The sequence below is a fragment of the Varanus komodoensis genome, unplaced genomic scaffold (genome assembly GCF_004798865.1).
Source record: "Varanus komodoensis strain SLA01 unplaced genomic scaffold, ASM479886v1 scaffold23, whole genome shotgun sequence".
Taxonomy (NCBI): domain Eukaryota; kingdom Metazoa; phylum Chordata; class Lepidosauria; order Squamata; family Varanidae; genus Varanus; species Varanus komodoensis.
The window spans coordinates 4,918,223-4,938,270 of record NW_025335627.1 but is presented as its reverse complement, the minus strand read 5'-3'; the positions used below and the strand labels follow the sequence as shown (position 1 = coordinate 4,938,270).

Here is a 20,048-nt window from a genome sequence, read left to right as displayed (position 1 = left end):
ACCTGAGGCAATTTTTTCCTGAAATTTCTGTTCGCGACCCAATTTGGTCGTGAACTGAGGCGTTCGTGAGCCGAGGTACCACTGTAGTTGGAACTGTATAGGAAGCTAAAAAACAAATGGGGTATTACTGAGATTACCTATGTGGGTAGGATTAACGTGGATTTTAAGATAAGAGGCAAGTTACATGGTGTCGTTTTTTCTTAACTGTCTTTTGTCAGCCTTGAGCAGCTGGCTAATTAAGTTAGATGATTTCAAGGGTCTGCCAAGCAACAGAACTGATGTTAAAAATTCCATTTTTAAATCAGATGATTCAGCTGCTAAAAGAGAAACTTTCTTCATTGTCTGAAAACCACAAAAGTGCCCTAGCTGCTGACATGGATGAAATAATGTACACAACAGCAGGAGATGTTGGAATTTACTATGATGATAATGGTATGTTTCCCTGTCAAAATATTTTACATTGAATCCTTTGAATGTTGTTGCAGATATGGACTACTCACCACTTTCTCCCACTGTGTAAAGGTCCCTTTCTTTCCAACTCAATTCCAGTGCTGAAGGCCTTTATTTCACTTGGAAATCTGTGTATGTTTGCCACTTCTGTATATCCTTGCAATACTCTCTAGCATTTTGTCAACTGAAAGCAAAGTCTAGATGGCTTTTCTAAAGCAAGGCTGCCAGTGGCACACCAAGAGATTTTAATTCAGCATCTAGTTAGTAGCCCAACCGGTCTACCAGGCTTGCTTGGGAGGGAAAGCTGAGTGACAGATCCTGTTCATTCTGTACAAAGACTACCAGATTCCATGTTGGGTATCTTCAGCTAAATGGAGCTGGGACACTGGAGTGGGGAAATGCCAGTGCCTGAGACCTTTGATCAGCAGTAGCCCTCAAGCAGTGGGCAGTGTTGGGCTAGATGCAGTGTAAGGAAACCCTTCATTTCCTTGAAGGAGCACCAGCAGAAATTGGCCTGGTTATTCTAGCATTGCTTTCAAGTCTGACTAATATCCTGACTTGGTAGACTGTATTAATTTCAGCATTGCTCCTGCAAGGACATGAGCCATGGAATTCTCCACTTAATGCCCCAAAAGAGGGATCCAGTTCTCTTTGGAAATCTTACTGGGAAAACACTCAAGGCTACTGCCGTGGGGACTTGATGTTGGGGAGTAAGAGGAGAAGAGGAACAATTTGAGATTTAGTAACCTTGTTGTGAAAATAGCAGGCAGTTAACAGGTTCCCTTGAGTCTGAGAGGGGCTTCTTCATGAGTAGTAGCCTGCTTGTGAGTAAAAGCTTATTACAGGCAAGGCAAGAGATCCTGGAAATGGACATAGACTATGTAGGTAGCCACATGTGAAAAACAGGAAGGAGTTCTGTGACTCCGCATGTCAGAGAGACAACCAGAAATTGTGGGAGGACTAAGTGAGAGTAAAACCAGTCCTTTTAAAGTGGCTAGTAGCTTACCCCTTCCTCACAACTGACTTTCTTTTCTTCAAATGGGTATATGCTTTATGCTTACATTATGTATTTAATGTACAGTGCATTGTGTATTTAATGAGACATCTGTCTGCCTTGTTCTTTTTAAACCAATCTGGACACCTCAAATTATGGAATGCCATTCCTGTTTCTGATTTCTCTCTCCTGCAAACAGGAAGGAAGTTTGTTAGCATTCTGATGCGTTTCTGGTATCTGACTAGTGTTGACCTTCCTGATGAGGCTCCAGATGGAACCAAAATATTCCAATTTGTGTTTGGAGATGGAATGGCAGAGGAAAGAAAGTGTCTCTTAACAGCTAATTATGAGTAAGCCTATTGCTTTTTCTTTTGGGAATAAAGAAACTTCAGTCAAACCAGTGAATTTTAACAACCCCCCTTCATGAAGAATGTACCACAATGGTCCTATACCTTGAGAGGAAATGTCAGTGTCCCTCCAGGTGATGTAGCACTCAAGGTCAGATAATTCCTTACAGAAGCAGACCTTAAATAATGTGGGAGAGAAGGAGACAATGGCCCTCAAAATACAAAGAGACTGTGCCAACTTCCAAATCTAAAAAATAGATAATAAAAATTGATAGGCCTCTCTCTGTGTGTCTTTGTTTTTCCCCCAACTGTATCTTGGATATAGTTTGTTTTGTGCATTTTTTCTGGATCTTCATAAAGAATTCCAGCAATGACTTCCTTTTCAAAAAAAGTAAGGTTTTTAAAAATGCATTTGGGGAAAGCAAAACCTTATTTTTGTCAAAAGAATCAAGGGGGGCCAAACAGTGTGAACTCCTAGATGGAAATGATTCAAGCTGGCTAATGGGAGCCCTGGCAGAGTATTACATTGGAGGAGGACTTAAGAATTTAACTGCCTCTGAAGGAATATTGAAATTCCATGAACATTTTTCTTCTAATCAATTCCTCCTTTGCCTCTCATGTTGCCTTCCTTGCAGCATTTGATACAGCCTTCTTTTTTTAAACATGTGTGGTAGACAGAATCAACAATCTGGGCTGCCAGCAAATACAACACAATGGAAATATTCTGCCTTCAGAAAATGGTCTGATTTCATTCTGTGCTGTTCACTTGAGGCTGTCCCTTTTCCTGCAGCCCTTCCAAACATCAGGAAACTTGGGTAATTTTACAATGTGAGTATAGGAACTGCAGTTTCTTGGGGATGCTGTCTGCAGAATCCTCGCTTCAATAATGACTGGCTTGTATAAGACTTGGATTTTTCCAGGACTCCCATGAGCTCATCTGTTGATGAAAGTATTAAAATAAAGCTAACTGCCTTCTTAAGGCTGTCCAGGAAGTCTTGTGAAGTATTTCTCTTGCTGTTGACTGCATTAGAAACCGTGGTCCCCTACCTAAGCAACAGAAGCAGTCAAATCTGAAACTATATCCAGTCCCAAACTACAGTATTAGATCTATATTATGTTTGCAATAGCATTGAGGATTTTATAAATGATTTTGCAGCTGTATTTATGCTACTGTTGCTTTATTTTTTTTCTTCCCCAAGGTTCCAAAGAGAATTTACACAAGGTGTGAAACCAGACTGGACAATTACACGGATTGAACATCCAAAGCTATTCGAATTAGCTGACTGAACAGAGACTTTCACAGACAATTAATCAATATTCTGGTGCATCATCAAGTTTCATGTGCCACAGTCTGTTGTGGACTAATTTTGTACTTCTTAATTCCCCAAATACAGTCGTGCTTGGAAGCATAAAAATAAAATATTTCCCTCAAGATTTGGAAACTATACAAATTCATTTTTGACCTGCATTGAAGGCATTTAATTAACATTGTAGAGAAACACTATGTTGGTATGCTAAGAAATCTTGGTTCAAGTTTCAACGAAAGTGATGCATTGCCTCACAGTGCATAACTGAACATATTTTTCCCTTCAGTAATGTGTTCAGAAGGTGAAATGGAAGAATTTAGGAAAGCAAGCAAAAGGAGTGAAATGATTGTTCCAAAATTCATATCTTATGTAATAACAAAGGCAGAGGAGTTGCGTAAGGGATCTGGTCCAAAGTCTTGAATTTAAGGACTAGAAGCATTAGAACTAGTTTGCAGTGTGCTTCTTGATTCATAGCTCACTCTCTCCGTTACTCTGTGAAAGAAAATGCAGCATATTAAAAAGATTCATACCAAGCGTTAAGCTTCGTGCTGAGTGCTCTTCACTTTTTTGTAAGCATCTGGTAAGCAAAAGCAAAAATGATAATCAGGAACTGCTGCAAACATAGTCAGACGATGGGTTCAGGGTGTCTGGTATGACTGCATATACTCCCCTGGAGAATATCTTGTCCTTACATTTGTTTCTATATTTCTGCGTAGCTCAGGAATGAAGCGTGTGCTCAGACATGTTTCATTTTTGTACTTGCCTGTGTGCATGTGGAAAGGTTTACTTGGCTGATTCTATCAAGGTTTAGGTATCCATTAGCCAGTTGTGCTGTTAATGGTGTGTGCAGAGCCAAAGGACAGATGCTCAAGCACATGCTAAGGAGACTATGAAAAAACTATGACCCAGGGACTGACCCAAGAGGAACTCTTACCTCATTCCAGAAGCTTCATCCAGTTCGCATGTGAATGGAAAACTTAGAATAATAATATTATTTATCTAATGCAATTTATATCAGGAGTGGTGAACGTGTGACACATAGGGGGTTGATGGACTACGATGCCCATCAGCTCTAGCCAGTACAAGGGATGAAGGAAGTTGCACTCCAACAATGGCTGGCTGGGGGTGGGGGCTGCACTTTTGTCAGCCCAATGGACGTGCTGCTTTAAATGAACAGGTACAAGATATACTTGCCTCAAAAGGCTTAAAATCTAAGCTAGGCACAAGCATACAGCAGAGGCTGGGGAGAATGGCAGCCTGACTAAGCAGGGATCAAATACGAAAGCAAAAAATAAACAGGACATTTTTCCACTGTATGTCTACCCTTGAAAAATGTAAGCTATGTTAAGTCATCTTTGCCTAGTAACTGCAAAGCAAGACCAACCACATCAAAAGTGTTTTAACTTTTATAAATGTTAATAAAATTAATCAAGCTGGCAGGATTGTTGTGAGGACTGGCTAATACTTTTTTTGAAAATAGGAAATAGTAAACTGCTATGCAAATCTGAAAGACAAGCTTGTAAATTCTGTCCCTTTTACCACATTGTAATTGTTTCCTCAAATGGGCAATAGTTGAATTACTGAAAACCCATTTCTAGAACTGCAAGATGCTGAGAATGATTGGAGGTGTCACATAGATTGGAAAAACACATGAAAAAGTGTACTCTGTATGTGTTAGTGGTAAAAAACTAGATGTTCTGTTCTGGTAGGTTTTCATTTATTCCTCCTCATTGAATAACAAATGCCTAACCATTTTCCAGTGCTGGTGCCAGGAGAAACTAAGCTGGCCACTGCTGGGATTCCACCAAAAGCACTTGTGCTGAGTTCATGTTTGATCTTCCAAACATCAGCCGTGATGTCCAGACACTCTTTCCATGAGCGTCCACCCCAAAGGCAGCACCTCCTCCATTGGGGCATTGTAATACCGTATTGAAGAGGAGAGAGTGATAGCAAATGTTTTCCCAGGTCACAGAGTGCTTCCCCATTCTGACAATATAAGATATGTGTACCTACTAACCCAGTTACATTGCTATAGGCTGCATGATCATGAAGAATGTGAAATCATGAAGAATTGTAAAATCAGGTCATCTAAAAGCTACTCAATGGATTGGGGAGGGACTGCAGCTCAAAAGCAGAGTGCCTATGCAGAGGGGCCCACGTTCTGCCTGTGGAACCATTTGTTAAAAAGTCACATGCTGGGAAAGATACTTTGCCTGTGACCCTGGACAGTCACTGCCAGGCTGGTGGGCAATACCGGTCCAGATTGCCTGGATCTAAGGCAGCTTCTTATGTTGTGAGACCCAGGTAATGTACGCGGTGTATTCATGTATGCAGATAATGTTTCTCATGACAAAGGTTATCATGAGCACCCTTTGACCCTGGTTTCTAAACATGTTCATAGCATTTTCCTGTAGAAGCCCTTTTGAGGATTTGAGTATAAAGGGAGTTTGCCATTTTGGAAACAGTTGCTGGCTGTGGCAAGGAAAAAAGCATCCGTAATATTTTCATTCACCCATCACACTGCTTCAAAAAACTGAAGGGTGTCCACTCTTTTTTCTGGATTGATGAACCTTTGCTCTCATAAATTTGTTCAGTATAAAATCTGAACTAGTTTCAGTGGCAAATTAAGGGTGCAATCCTATGCATGTTTAGACAGATAAAAATCCTACAGCTGGCTGGGGAATGCTGGGAGTTTTTAAATACCTAGACAAACATAGGCTTGTATCCTAAGCAGCTCAAGTGTGTATCTCTGTTAGTGATCCTTTCAGAACCTTGTATGTGATTCTGTGCCAGGGCAGAGCTGGTGCCTAAAATGGCAGCGCCTGCTGAGGAAAGCTCAAAGGGATGAATCATTGGTAAGCTCAACCAAACTGAGATGGATGGAGTTTAGGGAATCAGAAATGGTGCACAGACTGCATCTAGCTACTCGGGCTGCAATCCTACACACCAGCTTTCCCCATGTGTTGGACTTTTTCCCAGCATGTTGGACTACAACCCTCATAATCTCCATAGCTCTGTTGATGGGAGTTGCAGTCCAACATATCTGAAGCATGGTGGGTTGGGGAAAGCTGCTATGAACACAGACCTAGAAATAGCACCACTGGGCTCAATGTATTATCCTGAAAGCACAAATATTTTTAAAGACCTTCACAATGGTTTTGGCTGTGAGCCCTGTTCTGTGGAGACAGATGTTCCAGTGTGGAGCAAAAGATCTCCAGAGTGATAGGTCCTTGTCCATAGATGATGGGGAAAAATGGGTCTCATTTGAAAGCTTGTGTCTCAGAGCTTATCCATTCTTACTTTGCGCATCTCCTTTCCCAACATTAGGTGGGAGTATTTTTCCACAGCTAGAACATTTCGTTGCTCTAGTGAAAGGCTGTTTAATCCCTTTGGCTTGAAGTATCAGTGACTGAGCATTCCAACAGGTCAGTAATTAAAATCAAAATACAATAAAACAATCTATAACAATATAATAAATAACATATAACCAATAAAAATAAATAAAATAAAAAGCAACTGTTAAACATTAAAATACTAATTTTTAAAATAGCAATTAAATAAAAAGGTTTTGACCTGGTGCCAAAAAGAGTATAAGCTCGGCACCAAGCAAACCTTTCTGGGGAGCGCATTCCACAGTCTGGGCGCCACCACAGAGAAGGCCCTACTCTGAGTAGATGTCCTTTTTACCTCCTTCAGGGAGGGTTCCCAGAACAGGGCCTCTCCTGCAGATCTTAAGGGGCATGAGGGCATATAAGAAAGAGATGTTCTTTCAGATATCCTGGTCCCAAGCCGTTTAGGGCTTTATAAGTCAAAACCAGCACCTTGACTTGGGCCCGGACTTCAACTGAAAGCCAGTGGAGCTGGTAAAGGACTGGTGTTATAAGAGAATAATGACCAGCCCCCCTCAGCATCCTGGCCGCTCTATTCTGTAACAGCTGAAGTTTAAACATACCACTGGATGTTTAAAAATGGTCAAGTCTCTAATTTTGCAAATTAAAGCAATTCTCCTGCATCTGTTTAGTTGGCATTGCTTGTTCTGCTTTTGACAATAATAGAGAGATATGCCCTCTGACCTCTGATTGCCTTCCTAGTCTTCTCCCCCACTTTATTTTCAAACCTGTTTTTACATACATAAGGACTGCGACCTTGTATTCTTTTTAAAAAGCCAAAAGTCTTAAGGAGCAAAATTCTGTGCTTAGTACTAAAATGTTTATTTTAACAATATTTTTATATATTTTATACATACGTATATCTCACTCTTACATGGGGCTTCCAAGGAAGAGGGCTGGTTAGAGTGGCTTTGCTTCAGACATGCAACTGCCAGAGAGGCCTGGTGGTGCCAGTGTCAGCAGGGCAGTGTATCCACTCTGCATTTCAGTCTGAACATGTAATAAGGAGCTATCCATGGTGCTGAGTTCTATCCCTTAGAATTAGCCTGGCATGACAGCCTGGAGGGGATACACTGACCCACTGACACTGGAGCCAGCAACCTTCATGGCACAGCTCCCTATTCAGCACTTGCCACAGGTGCAGGAGTTCAAATATGAGAAGCATCCCCTTCTCTGTACAGCTCTGCTGCAAAGACACTTAGCATGCTGCACCTGCTCCTTGCAGGCATAAGGTGTGCAGGATCTTAGCGCTGGGTCCACAGCTGCTGCCTTTTGTTTCCCAATAGGCCTTCAGTGATTCTCAAGATGGCCAAGGTCCTTTCCCCGTGACCAGCAACTGTGTGGGGGTTCCTCCCCTTCTCTGCTGTTTCTCTCCACCTAAACAGCCTCGAAGGCTTAGCTTCTGGCACTACAGGTGCAATCCAGTTGAAGTCCGAGCCCAATTCAAGGTGCTGGTTTTGGCCTATAAAGCCCTAAATGGCTTAGAACCAGGATACCTGAAGGAATGTCTCCTTCCTTATATGCACTCACTTCCTTTAAGATCTGTGGGAGAAGCCCTGCTCCAGGAACCTTAATTCTTAAATGCCATTTTAAGAAACAGAGTTTTTAGATTTTTAAACTTAACAGTCATATTTTATTTTATTTTATTTACTTTATTATTTTATCCATTGTTATTTATTTATTTCATGATTGTGATTTATTCTTTTTTGTTTATTATTGGTTTAATGTTATTCTGATCAGTAACAATTGTATTTATTAAGATCTATTTATTGCTATTTATTATATTATGGATTCTATTTTAATTGTTTTGACTTTATACTCTGTAAGCTGTCTTGAGACATTTGTGTAAAGGCGGGATAAAAACGTTTTATTAAATTAAATAATCAGATCAAATCAAATCACAGTGCCTGGAGCCTCTGCTAGGACTCCAAAGGCCAAGCCCCCCTGCATCTTGCAGCCAGCATGAGGACACCTGCCCCTCCTAGGATGCAGCTGAGCCTCAGGGGGGCGGGGGGAAGGGGCATGCTGGGGCAGGAGGGGAGGTGCCAGCTGCTATCCGTGCCCCAGCCCCTCCCTGGCATGTTGTCAAAATGGCTGACAATGGGCAGCTGGAAAAAATGGGTGATGGGAGGCTCAGCAGGGGCTGCAGAGGTTGCCACCACTGCATCTCACGTGGGTGTTTGACGGAGGGTTGTGCAGTGGAGGTCTGGATTGTGCCCTCAGAACATTTCAGCTAAAATATGCTGCTCTTTCTGGCCTAATCCTCTTGCCTCAGGCCCCACTCACCACTGGCATGCAGCCCCCAAAAGAGCATTCGGTCAGAAGAGGTTCCACCTCCTATGCTGAGAACATAGGAATGGCCAAGGCAAAATAGAGCACCGCAGGAAAGCCTCGCGATGTGAAGAGCTTTGAACAGTGTGCCTTCTTCTAGGAAATGCCATGGGCTGCAGGGGCGCTGGGCATGTGCAGCTTTCCCAATTAACCTCGCTCGGTTGAGAGTGCGAAGCCAAATGCCATCTCCCCTCCAATGCCAGTCAAAGCTGCCCCAGAGCCACTGTTGAGCCGGGACTTGGCAACCCTCTTTACTCTTGCCAAAGAGACTGTTTTGTGCTAAAGCTGCGGTCACAGAGAGACTGAGCCAATGGATGGACCTGCATGGCGGTCTCCCTACAGGAGCCCTCCTGCGCTCCGTCCGGCTGCTCTGGGGTCATGCTACAGAGACGCTGACATTTCAGCTGCGACACACTGTTTTCCTGGAGGAGCTGGCAAACACTAGCAGTCAGGGGAAAATAGGTGCTGAATTTGTAATGGGATTTTTCTGCCACATTATGCTGTGCTCTGCAAACACCCTTTCCGGCAGCAAATGGTGCTTTCAGCGTTTGAACCAATAAATCAAAGAGAGGCCCTTGTGTGAAAATGCCAAGTGTAAAGATGACATTTTCCCATTAGGCTTTCACCAGTTCAGATCTGGGGTTTTAGCTTTTATGGCAAACTGGCTCCCATTACGCTCTTTCCCCATTAGACAACATTATCTGTTGCCAAGCATGCAGAAAGGGAATAAATATACGACAATCAAGTGGTTAAAAGGAACTTACAGTGCAGGCCTGTGCAGGGCTACTCAGAGCCACATCCCGCTGTGTTCATTGGCTCACTTCCATCTGAGTATAGGACTTCAGCTTTAATGGTGTACCCAAAAGGTTTCAGATTTGAATTCCAGTCTCCCTTGCACCTAGCAATATGGACAGATGGTTTGTGAGCACTGCCGCAGAATCTTTAGACTGAGAATTAGAGAAGGGGCAAGGGAAATGCAAGGCTGGTAGAAGTGCTGGTTTTTAAAGGGGAAACACATAAGTAAGGAGCTCCCAAAGCAGCCCAATGAGGACTGAACATGTTTACTGGCCACAGGCTAGCTGGCTGAATGTTAGGTAAGGAAAGGGACCCCATGGGGTACAGGGGGATGGAGTGGTACTCGAGTTGACCTTGCTGTTCTTTGATCAAGTTCCACCTATGTTTCTACTCCAAGAGGACTGCCATGTACAGACAGGCATAATGAACAGGAGAAAAGAGAGAGATGGGGGAACAACGGATGGGAAGGTTCCCCAGGTAGACGTGCATTCTGTTAAGTCTCTCCTGTGGACTTAACTGCTAGCTGAATGCCTCCCCCTGTTTCCTGGAATCAAACTTAAATAGAACCTGCAATAAGTGCACTGTGGCTTCCTCCTTTGGGAAAGTATCCATACAGGAATTTAGGATCACTTACCAATACCATCTCCTTTTTAAAAGACTGGTTCTAAAGGGCCCTCACTCACAATGGCTTGTCTGTTTCAGCCATTCACTTCTTAGGTTTCCTTCATTGCAACACCCACGGTAAGTGTTTTTCCATCCTCTCCTTGTCCTTGAATGTTTTGCTAAGTTCCCTTCTAGGGAAAGCGACTGTACTACCCAGGTAAGGCCTTTCGAGTGCACACATGCAAAGAAGGCTTGCAGTCTTGAAATGCAGCCTTTCACAACAGCCTGGGCTTGGCCGTCTTCCCTTGGCTTCTATCTGTTTTGATACTGCCTTGGTTCCAGCCACCATGGGTCTGGATCGCTGATACTGTTGGCATGACTTGCCATAACTGATTCTGGCATAGTTGGTTTCATGTCATAACCTAAGGAATCCTTTTGAGATTCATTAAACTGGGCCTTTCTCATTGTCTTAGCCACTGATCAGGATTAGAGATGCACGATTCCAAATGCTTGCTAACACCCTGTCTCATAAAGTGCTCATTGATTAAATCTTTGCTCTTTAGCTTGCTAAGTCTGCAGAAGCCCCTTCTTGTTCAAGGGGATTTTCAGGGCTTTAGTGCTCTGAGGATTGGTATATGGTCCTATCCATCAGCACCCTGAAATGTCCAGGACATTTCCTGCTTTGTATATCTAACAATATGCAGGGCACAATTCACACCTTGTTGTTGTTTAAATGAGCTACTTTGCAGAATCCTATTTTAGGAGGAATTTTCAAGCAGTTCTCTAATGCTGAGCATTTGATCCCTGGGGATGCTGGAGAACTCCTCAATGGACTGAAATGAGTTACAATTTAAATGAATCACTGTCTTTTCCTATGTTTTGCAGATTCTATAGACTTGTTCACAAGTGAAGAAGCACTAATGGGTGCTTAGTGCAAGTAGAATGAAATCCTTGTACTTTAAAATAAAGTCAAATTCCATCAATGAGTGGCTAATGGAATGAATGATACCTGACAATCCATGGAACGGGGATAGAACAAATTTAACAAAATCTGTACATCCCTAATATTTACTGAGACGGAGACCCCCTTACATTCAGTGGCATTTAAGCCTCAGTACATGAAAATATGAGTGCTGCCTTGGCCATATTGAGGCACAAAGAGCTACTTGGGGATGGATAACAAGTTCACTTGATTTGCTTTTGATAGAAACTCACCAGGATCCATACCTTTCTTCATGAATGGAATGGAAACACTGGACTAAATAGCCCTTTGGTCTGATCCAGCTCCTTTTACACAATGTAGTTTGCCTAGTTTAACTGATTGATTACTGAGTGGACTCCATGCAATTTGTCAAGCTTTACTCTCAAAGTGCATCCCCAGAAGTGAATTGACCACCCAGGGACCGTCCAAAACATTCAAACACTGCTTTGGGGGCTTGGGGGAAACATTATGACTCAGAGAGTAACTCCAAATGCTCAGAGAGTAACCCCAAAACATCATTATTATTCTCCCTTTTTCAACAGTCTGCATTTTGGAGAAATTTCTTTATGCTAAAGGCTAGAGGCAGGGGGCAGGGAATGGCTCAACTTTTGGTACCACTGTGAGAAACCGTAGCATGGTTTGTTGTCTCGTGAGAGCCAGTGTGGTGTAGTGGTTAAGAGCATGGGACTGGGACTCAGATGATCTGGGTTCGAGTCCCCGCTCGGCCATGGAGCCCACTGGGTGACTTTGGGCCAGTCACAGACTCTCAGCCCAGCCTACCTCACAGGGTTGTTGTTGTGGGGATAAGATGGAGGAGGAGAATGATGTAAGCTGCCTTGAGCCCTTTGTAGGAAAAAGGCAGGGTATAAATCAATCAATCAATCAATCAATCAATATAAATGATGAGGAAATATTTTGAGATGAATAGAGAAGAATGATGAACCAGACTCTTAATCTAAAACCTATCCTAAGTCAACAAAAACTAGCATTAGTTGTATTTGGGATTATTTTTGACTCTAGACCAAAGTGTTAGAGAAAAGAAAAATGTTGCATGAGAAAAGCTTTCAGAGATTTCTGTGAACACAAGAATGGCTTTCAGCTATCAGCTAGTACAGGTAATTTCAGGTTTAATCCTTCCTCAGGTTATGTAAGAAGAAAACAAGAAAATCTGCACAAATGTTTGGCCTATTGGCTTCTACATAACAATAGTTTGGCCTGCTATTGGATTTTAATGCATGATTCATAATGAATGGATTTTAGCTAAGAAACTTAGCTTTAAAAAAAACCCAAAATGATCTGCATTCTATCTTCCTCTGTCTGGGGCCTTGGGGTATACAAGCATCCCACAGAGTTATTTCTAAGAAGATTCTGGGGTACTTTTTGGCCCCAGCCATGTTTTGGTTTGCGGGGGGTGGGGGGAAGGCAGGAGGATTAAATTTGGGGACTTGATTAGACTAGGCACTTTGTGACAATTTCCTAGAAGGACTCATCTGTAGGACTAGGAATGTGTAAATTACAGTACAGAATCTGAGGTAGGGGGATGCCAGTTACCCCAAAACGTGGGATGAAGGGAAAAAACCAGAAAGAAAGAAAAGGAAGGAAGGAAGGAAGGAAGGAAGGAAGGAAGGAAGGAAGGAAGGTTAGGCATTTATTTCAGTTACTCTTTAAATAGCTGTGCTGGTTAATGGCTTGCAAGTGAAACAAACAGATGCTAAAGCACAGGATTAAAATATTTGATGTTTGACTTTGAGTGAAAGGGCTCTGGGGAACTGAGCAATGCAGCGAGTTTCCTCCTGCAAGATGAGACTCCCAGCCCGTCGTGATAACCAGGAACTTTGGCACTGCTACTTTCCAGCACCGAGATGTGCGAGCCAATCCGTGAGTCTCCTGACAAATCCCTGGCAGTGTCTGCCTTTGTGACACATAGACATGCCACATTTGCAGTCTGCCTCAGCACGAACATCAAGGAATCAGCAGCGTAGCAAATGGAGAACATCCTTCTGAGCCAGAACGGCGGCAGCTCCTGCCTGCTCTGAGCACAGCTCTCCCTTTTCCCTTTGCAGAGGATCAAGGCAAAAGACTTCTCACATACAGTCCTGGACTGACTGTGCAATTCAGAGTAATGGCGAAGTTGTGAAAAAGTAGCATCTCTCAAAGTAGCAATCCCCTTGATTGGTAGAAGTGGCTGTCCAGAATTGATTCTGAGCACACATCTGGTCCCCTTTTCAAAGAGGCAAACTGGTGGGCACACGATAAAGCAGCTCCAAGTAGCAAATCAGCGGCAGAGAAAAAAATGGGGAAGAGTAACTCCTAACTAGCACTTCCCTGCCTGGTTCCTGAAGGAACCACAACGCCCATGGCAAAGTTCCCCTGGTGTCTCTATCAGGCCTCCTTCCCTTTGTTGGACACCTGCCCCAGAGAAGCCCTGGGTATTCTCTCCTGGGCCTGCCTTAAGTGCCTTTGCTTCCTGGGAGACTTGCTCCTGGTGCCTGGAGTGGAGGAGGAAGACTCCCCTCCACTTCCCTTCAGGGAATTTCATCTTGTGCCTGTTGGGTGTTCAGTGATGGCTCTTCCCAGGTCTATATGAGAACACATATAATTATGTTGTGTGTGTTGTGTTTTGATGAAAGCCTGGATGTAAACGATGTCTTAACAGGATCTGATAACAAGAGAGTCCTGAGACACCACCCATTCTACAGAAAACCCCATCTTCTGTGCTAGGAAAACATTTCCTACCCCACACAGCAGATTTTGCATTTTGCATGTGCTAGCCAATGCCGGCAGGAGTAGATCATCAGCTTATTGCATCAGGCCCAGCTCCTGCACTTGCCTGTAAAAGAGCTGGCAACAGTGCAGGATCTCCCCTGGGACCTGGAGGTGGCCACCTGACTGAAGAAGCCAGGATAGCAGCAGTCGCTGCCACTGCGTATCACATCAGCTCCAAGCATGGCCTGCATTGCCGCCAGAGTAGGCAGCATCCTTGCCTCTGCTCAGTTGTTCTTCAGCTTCTGGGTAGCCCAGGCGACTGGGCAAGGTTGAGTAATATGCAGCAGCAAGTTCTTGTAACAGGATGCATGGATGTGAGCTGCTGCTTTTTGGTGTCCTTGCTTAGCCATCATCCAGGGAAGCAGCCCCCTGCAACCGCTGGGAGCGCCCCCTCATGCACCAGGGGCAGCCAGCACTTGGGCAGCTGTGACGGAGGCCAAAGAAGGCTGCTGCGAGTGGCTTGCCAGGAAAGGAGCCTCCAGTGACCTGCACAAGCAGCATCCTTCTTCTGGGCCAGCTGCAGTTGCCTTTTGACACAGGAGGAGGTTGCCGGTTGCATGATTGGGCTCTGCGAGCGCTGACAGACTTCACATTCACATGGTCAGCTCTGCTCCCAGTGGAATCCACAAAAGGAAACCTGTGGATGCTTACAGGGATAGATTCCGATGGGGTTTGTCCAAACCCTAAATAGTGTAGATGGTGGCCCCCCTTCATGCATGCTAAGTGTGATGAGGTCAATGAGAGTAACGAGGTGGATGGACATGGCTTCCTCTTGTTCTGCCCATGATAACCATGCATCAGGCACAGACGTCTGCCTGAGCAAAACCACCTTGCACAGAAGTGACAGCTTCTGAACTCCAACCTTGGCCTGAACTGCTTTGCAAATCTCGCTAAATAGTTTTCCCATGAAATCAGGATCTCTAGCCAGATGTGAAACGCTATTCTTTGTGTCTGCTATGTTTGGTTGCTCATTCTCATCGATTTTCAGGTATCTGGGGATGTGCAGGGTTCACTGAAAAGAGAGTTTCAGTGTTGGAAGCAGCCATTTAAGCCATTGAGCCGAACTCCATGCTCAGCACCAGAATATACTGTACAGCACCCCTGACAGGTGGCTGTCCCACCTCTGCTTGAATATCTTACGTAACAGAGAGTGCAGCACCTCCCTAGACAGTTGCTTGTATTGTCTGACATTCAAATGAATTTCCATGACTTAAAGGGCATTGTTTTGTGTCCTAGAGTCTTGGATGACATAGCACAGCTTATGGTCTTCTTTTGTGTAACAACACTTTAGATACTTGAAAAGTGCTGCTATATCACCCCTCAGTCTTTTCTTCTCAAGGTTAAACATGTGAAGTTCCTTCATACTTTCCTTGTAGGACTTAGTTTCTAGTTGCTGGATCATCTTTGTTGCCCTTCTCTGAACTCCAGTCCTCCTTGAAGAGAGGTGTCCTGTTTCTGAGACACTCCATTCTAGAACCTTTGTGAAGGCTAAATTGTGGCTTTCAATAGTTGAAATTGCTATGGTTACCATGGAAGAAGTTTTTTTATCCTTTGCTTCTTCTGGTTTTCAAGCTGCCTTAAACCACATCACAAAACCTAGGCAGACATGATGTGGTTCAGTTCAGTATCCTTTTGACCCTGGTTACTTGTTTACTGGTTCAGTATCCTTTTGGCCATGGTTACTTCCTGTTTTCAACCAGTCTTAACCTTTATAACTGCTCTGAATGACCAGCTCTTTATGACCCTTTCACACATGATAATGATACCTTTGCACCCTAAGCTCCTAAGTCCTGAAAAACTTCCAGCAGTATAAGTCTTTTACCCGGGGTTTGGTTTCCTTGCAAAGAGGTAACTTGAGTGTTAATACATTTCTGTGATGTGTGGTTTATTGACACATGCATAAAGTTTGAGCATGGATGGAGCATCTCAGCTTTACCGTTCCAGCATATTCTACTCCCCAGTGGAGCAGGGGATTGAATCCTATGAGCACATCCAAAGTTCCAGTTAAGCTCCCTCCCTTCCAATCTGATCTTATCTGAGTCTCTTCTGAACCTGCAACTCCCTCAAAAATAGTTTATAATTTTTGAAGACATTCCCTTACATTTCTCAGGGGAGTGAGGAAAAGATGCATCTGTTCCGACAATGGAGACATCTCAGTGCAAACATTCTTGGCTAGTTTTGGCCACCAACTACTTCTTTTCCAGTCAGAGTCACAAGGCCGCAAGTGATCCCTGAATGATCACTTAGATCCAAGCTGAGCAACAGAGAGATTGTAATCTACTGTTGCCTCTTTGGTGATTTACAGTATATTTTACAGGATGTACAAATAAGCTACAATTATCCTTGATTCCTGATAGTCTAACAACAGTAACTGTGAAAAAGTGCCCCTTTCTCTAAATTGTTCTTGTTATGTGTCATCAAGTCATCTCTGACCCTCTGAATGAAAGTCTTCCAAAACATCCTCTAAATTAGAACTCCAAAATGAAGAAAACTTGCAGGGCCAGGGAAGTGGGTTCTTATACAAGCATCCTGTGAACCCAGTTCTGATACGAAAAACAAATGGAGCCACGTGTTCCTTCATTCTAGCTGCATGCCTGGCCCTACCCTCCAGTCTATATAGCCTAACTATACAGGTATACCTCTGTGATATTCCAGGGTTAGTTCCAGACCACCAGAATAAGTCGAATATAGTAGTAACTCTGGTTACAGACAGTTATACTGCTGGTTGACTGCCTCGGCATTTGACATGCCTTCCTCACTAAGCTTAATCATGTCTTGCTTCCTCTCACTGGAACACTTAGGGGCAATGTAGGGCTATTATAGTAATTACCCTAATTTGAATATGTATTGTGTCTCAGGGAAAAGAGAAGTCCAAGGGAAGAGAGAAACAGGAGGAAAGTTGGTGGAGCAGTCGAAATATCCCAAAATAATTACAAAGTAAGGGAAAAGGTTGAAATACAGGACAGATTGCGAGAACTGCATTACCAAAACATGAAGCAGAGACAGGAAGCGAGCGACTCCTGTTGGAAAACTTCTGCCGATAGAGGGGTGAGCTTGATGGAGGGTCCCGTCTGGGACGCATAATAACTGCGAAGTGCAATAAAACAAGGTATACTGGTATTTTTATTATTATTTCCCATATCGTATGTGGAGGTTGAAGGCAATAATAGCTTGTCCATGGCCACAGTGAGTTCACAGTTGCTGCAAGGTTGGTGCTGGGGATTTCTGGATGCACAGTGTGCGTGCACACGCACATGCGCGCGCGTGCACACACACACACACACGCACACACTGGTATGACGCTGCTCCTTCTACTCAGAATCCTTTGCCTACCATTCCAGCAACATCAAGCAATGGTTTCCCCACACAGCAGCTTGGCAACCCAAGTCCTTATGTGCCAGTAATTATTAGCTAAGCCCCTCACTATGGTTACATTTTTAGTGCCCTCTGTCTGCATTCAGGCATTAGTTTGTGGCATATATTTACCTGGCATTACCCTGACATCTTGGCTCATTAATCTGTGATTTGAGCTGATCAGGTTAGACAGTTTTGATTGTGGTTATTGTGGGAATTTAAATCTAGGTATATGATAATTTCCTGATAATGTGTCTAATTTTGGCTACAAATCATAGGACTTCTGATAAACCTGTAAACTGACCTCTGAATTATGATATTTAGGGTGCGATAGGATGTCCCGTGGCTGCAATGCATGCAGGTCCCTGAATTCTGAGGCTCACGTACAACCCATGCCTGGTGCAACCTGCAGTGATGGCACACTTTGCTACTCCTACACTTTGCATTATTTTGTGTAGATAATGCACGGGGGGGGGGGGCAGGGGAGGCTGCGACACCAACAAGAAGTGGCCAAAATCTGAAACCCTAGCCTTCTCCCTTGCTGCCCCATAGCACACCCTTTGATCTCCTTCAAGCCCCAGTTGTTATGGGGTTGGAACTGATGCAGTCCTTCTGGTGCCCTCTGTGAGGCCATGGGGCAGGGGATCTCACAGGATCTCAGAGTGGGGGCTTCAGATGGCTGGCAAGCCATAGGGTGGCACCCTTACTCATAAGAAAGGAGTATTTTCTGTGGACATCAAATCTTTTTTCCCCATTTCCTGGTTTTTTGTTCCCCTGAGAATCCTACAAAAGACAAACAAGCACACAAGCAAACCGCACACATACACAGTCACCCCTGTGAAAGAGAAACTTCAGCAAACGGAAACAGGCTGCTTCTATCTGGCATAATGATGCTGTCTCTATGGGGAAAAAATAGCCATTTTTCATTTAGTTTAGGAAGTGCACAAAAACGTGTGTGTGTGTACACAAGCTTTAAAAATCAAAGTGCATCCTTCTTCCAAAAAGGATTATCTGCCCTATTGGCTCTCTGGAATTCTATTTCATGAATCTTCTCTGCCATTTTAAAGGTTGTAAAAACAACCACTTTTCAGGGTGCTCCATCAGTAATAACCATGAGAACTTCAGCCTTTCGTCATGGAAATATACCACTGTTTGATTCTTTTATTAGTTATTTGCCTTTCCCATAATCTGTTTAACTGACAAGCCAGAAAGCAAAGCTCTCCATATTTTAGTAACATAATTTTTCTCCAGGGTCTCTGATGAGAGGGGAGAGAGAGAAAGAGAGAGACGCAGGGCAGATGAGAGAGATTTATCTGAAATAGTTCCATATGCTCTTAAAGTGAAAGAAACTGCTCCTTTGCTTATACCATTTCTTTGAGCACTGAGAAGTTCCAGGACCGTAACACTTACTTAGGAATCCTGGAAATTTAGATCTGACTGTGTGAGCTTCCATTTTTCTCATCAATGACTTCCTTTTGGAATAAGATTCCTGGAGGCTCACAAGCATTTTAAAATATGTGAGTTTGTTTATGAATATAAGAATTGAAATCTCCAGAGGCCTAAAGGTTCAACTCTCCACAGGCAACCAAAGTACTATATTCCCTACATTTCTGGTTGGCACACCAATGTGCTGCTGATTGACAGAGTTCAAAATTGTGGGGACTTCAAGGAGTGGCTTTTATTGGGATGCATCAAACACCAAATGTTCTGAGAGGTCCAGAAGTCCTCCTACATCTGTAACCTCCTTGTATTCTCCTGCTGCATCTTCATGATCCATTAAGGAGAACAAGACAAAATGGCCGTACAATCTCTTTCAACTGGTAGCATGAAGACTTTCCACCCAGAAGCACGCTGTGGGCTTTTATTTCACAAAATGTGAGGTGGGAACATTTCTTCATCTCTTTTTTACTATGGAAAATCTTTTAAGAAAAAGAAGATGGAATAGCTGCATGAGATGTTTAGGCTGGTAGCCCTCCATCTGAAAACCTCTTAAGTGCATTAGCTCTGCCTAACTGAAATGACCTATTAATATTTCTGCATAGAGGCACCAAAATTACCTCATCCATTGCTTGGAAAGAAGGTCTGCCCTCTTCATGGACAAGTTTTCCTACTCAGAGCGTCCACAAAATTATCATGCATTAAGAAACAAAAGGGTGACCATTTATTTATTATTTTAGTATTATTAATTGATTAAATTTGTATAAAAGCCACCTGTTAGCATCATGCTCCCTGGGCAGCCATTACAATAAAAGTGTCAATAATAATAGTAAATAATACAGTTAAAATATTATAATAATATATAAGAGTCTGGACTGTCTTCAAGGGAAGCCCCACTTAAAATGCATTACAGTAGTCCAGTGTGTTTACCAGTGCATGAATGACTGTGGCAAGACTACCCTCATTGAAGTAGGAGCATAGTTGGTAAACCAGCCAGAACTGATAAAGGTGCTCCAGGCAGCCGAGTCCACATGGACAACCAGGGGGAGCTCAGGGTGCAGGAGTACCCCCAGACTACAAACTTTGTCCTTTCGAAGAAGTGCAACCTCATGTAAGACAGGTTTACTTCTGTGTTATCAGGAATGAGCTTGAGCTTGTTGGCCCTCATCCAGTCCATTACCAAGTCCTGACACTGATTTTGAGTGGCAAAGGTCATCCCACAGGGTGACCAAGGTAGTCTCAGTCCCAAAACCATGCCTGCAACTTGATTGAAATGAATCAGGATAATCTGTT

At 43.4% G+C, this 20,048-nt stretch overlaps 1 protein-coding gene across 3 annotated transcripts in view; it reads left to right on the top strand.

The window, feature by feature from the left end:
* The window catches only part of MAIP1 (matrix AAA peptidase interacting protein 1), a 7,510-nt gene extending 4,285 nt beyond the window's left edge, over positions 1-3,225 (top strand). For 2 of the 3 annotated variants that reach the window (XM_044432081.1, XM_044432083.1), the window contains exons 3-5: positions 306-432; positions 1,644-1,794; positions 2,991-3,225. In XM_044432081.1, the coding sequence (XP_044288016.1) occupies positions 306-432; positions 1,644-1,794; positions 2,991-3,078 (366 nt within the window). In that variant the 3' untranslated portion in view covers positions 3,079-3,225. Of the gene's footprint in view, positions 1-305; positions 433-1,643; positions 1,795-2,426; positions 2,620-2,990 lie in introns of all 3 variants that reach the window. The other variant, XM_044432082.1, reaches the window with a different exon arrangement.
* Positions 3,226-20,048: the final 16,823 nt, after the last annotated feature.